Here is a 1,939-nt window from a genome sequence, read left to right on the forward strand (position 1 = left end):
TCCCCACAGGAAAGCTGTACCGCTCTGTAAGCTTCAGCTGCAGTTTCAACTGTTCCATGTCTCATGAGATCTTGAAACTTGTCTTGGGCTCTTTTGCTACCACTGTGCACCTTCTCCATCTTCACTTTTACTTGCAAGAAGTGACGATATTTGTTTATTCCAAAAACACCCTGACAGTAACCTTTGACCTGGGCTTTCCACCCTGGAAAAGGAGTGTACACCAACTGGAACCCCAGGCTCCATCATCCTTCTCAGCCTGCAGAATAAAAGGCAGAATCGCACTGTTTTAGTCCTGCAGAAACTTGTGAACTTTTGGCTTCACTTATGTTTCACTAGGCAATGCTGCTCCATGATCCTCATCATTTTAAAAAAAAAAAGGTATCTCTTTCTGTGATCAGTCAACAATATGCATAGCTGTGTTGGGAGACAAGCAGAAAGCATCCTTGTGGGAAGAAACGCCTTCCCTGCTCTCATTCTGCTGGTGGTTTTTTTTTGGTTGTTTGTTTTTTTTTTTTTTTTTTGAAAGGAGTTTTTCCCGGGGCTCTTTGTAAACAAGCAGTTCTGTGTGGCAAAGCAGCTCGCAAACCCAAGGTCAGGGCAACTTTTGTAGGGGAACAGCCTGACACAAAGCCAGCCAGCCCTGCCACTTGCCTCCTGCTTTTCACCATCCTTCCTGGAGCGGGCCGATTCCCTTCACTGTTCAAAACATCGCTCAACACATTCACTAAAAACAGGACAAAAGTTGCCCCCACACTGCCAGGTTCCACTGTCCTTTTTCTCTCTTCCCAAAACATTGGAGGGCGCTGCCAAAGCCCCCTTCCTGGCTCCCCTCATTCTGCCATGGAGTACAAGAAAAAGGTGGGGTTCTTGCCAGCCATGCATCTACCTGCCGGGGTTTGGGTCTGGTGCCTGCATCACAAAGCCCCCTGTTCCAAGGAAGCAGGCTCCTCTTGCTGTTTCTTGCGCTGCCGCTGCCTCTTGGCCCGCCAGCAGACCAAGGCGCCCACCAGCAGGCCCACCCCAAAGATCAGGGTGGCCACCGAGACCACCTTGGCAATGTCCATCTGCCGCCCATTGATGGTGAAGGTGATGCACGTGGCAGCAATGCCAATGACCAGGGAGACGATGCCAAAGGGGAAGACGCAGCGGTACCAGGATTTTTCCGTGCCCCCCGTGGCCAGCGCCAGCTTGTTGAGTGTGGCCGTGGAGTCGGTGGTGGCAGCCACTACAGGCAGACCCGGCTTCCCTCCTTGCAAGCAAGTGAGCGAGTTGGACTTGCAGCCCATCATCCTGGCAAGGTGCACAGGTGCCCACACGAGCCTGGAGAGTTTGCAGTCACAGCATGGGCTGCAGCCTCCTGCCCCCAGCACAGCTTTCTCTGCAAGGGAAAAGAGAAATGAGCAAAGCAAAGTCCCGTGTTCTTCCTTGTCTTCCTCTGTCTCTTTCCTTGGGCTCTGGTTGCTGTTGCCGCTGCTTGCTTTCTGCTCTGAGCTGTGGCTTGGAGGACTCTTTTGCCGCAACATCAAGAGGCGATTGGCAGATGAGAGCAGTGATATCATACCTGTGGGCGGGAACTCTGAGCCTGTTAACTGTTTCGGAGGAACTGCGGGCAAACACTGGGTTTGAGAGAGTCCCAGGGAAGAGGCTGATGCTAACTGGCTTCAGGATTTTATTCCAGTCTGCTCAGCTTCCCCCCCCCCCCGGCCATTTCAGGTTTTAACACTTGCTTTGTATCTGGGGTTTATTGATTTTTAAGTGTTCTTAACTTATGGTTTTTCAGGTGTATTTCACCTTTGTAAGTTACTTTGGCCCCTTTACTGCTTTATTTCAGAGGTGATGAAATTTCTCAGCCCAAGGGCTACATTCTCCTCTAGGGAACCTTCTGAGGGCCACATGCCAGTGGTAGGTGGGGCAGGAGGCACAAGTGGTTGAAGCAAGA

General features: G+C 51.3%; 1 protein-coding gene across 1 annotated transcript; it reads right to left on the minus strand.

The window, feature by feature from the left end:
• Positions 1 to 514: 514 nt before the first annotated feature.
• LOC117056940 (transmembrane protein 100-like) lies at positions 515 to 1,596 on the minus strand. Its single transcript, XM_033167645.1, has one exon. The coding sequence runs from the start codon at positions 1,557 to 1,559 to the stop codon at positions 915 to 917; it is 645 nt and encodes a 214-aa protein (XP_033023536.1). The 5' UTR covers positions 1,560 to 1,596; the 3' UTR covers positions 515 to 914.
• Between the last annotated feature and the right edge of the window lie 343 nt (positions 1,597 to 1,939).

This window comes from Lacerta agilis, chromosome 13, assembly GCF_009819535.1.
Source record: "Lacerta agilis isolate rLacAgi1 chromosome 13, rLacAgi1.pri, whole genome shotgun sequence".
Taxonomy (NCBI): domain Eukaryota; kingdom Metazoa; phylum Chordata; class Lepidosauria; order Squamata; family Lacertidae; genus Lacerta; species Lacerta agilis.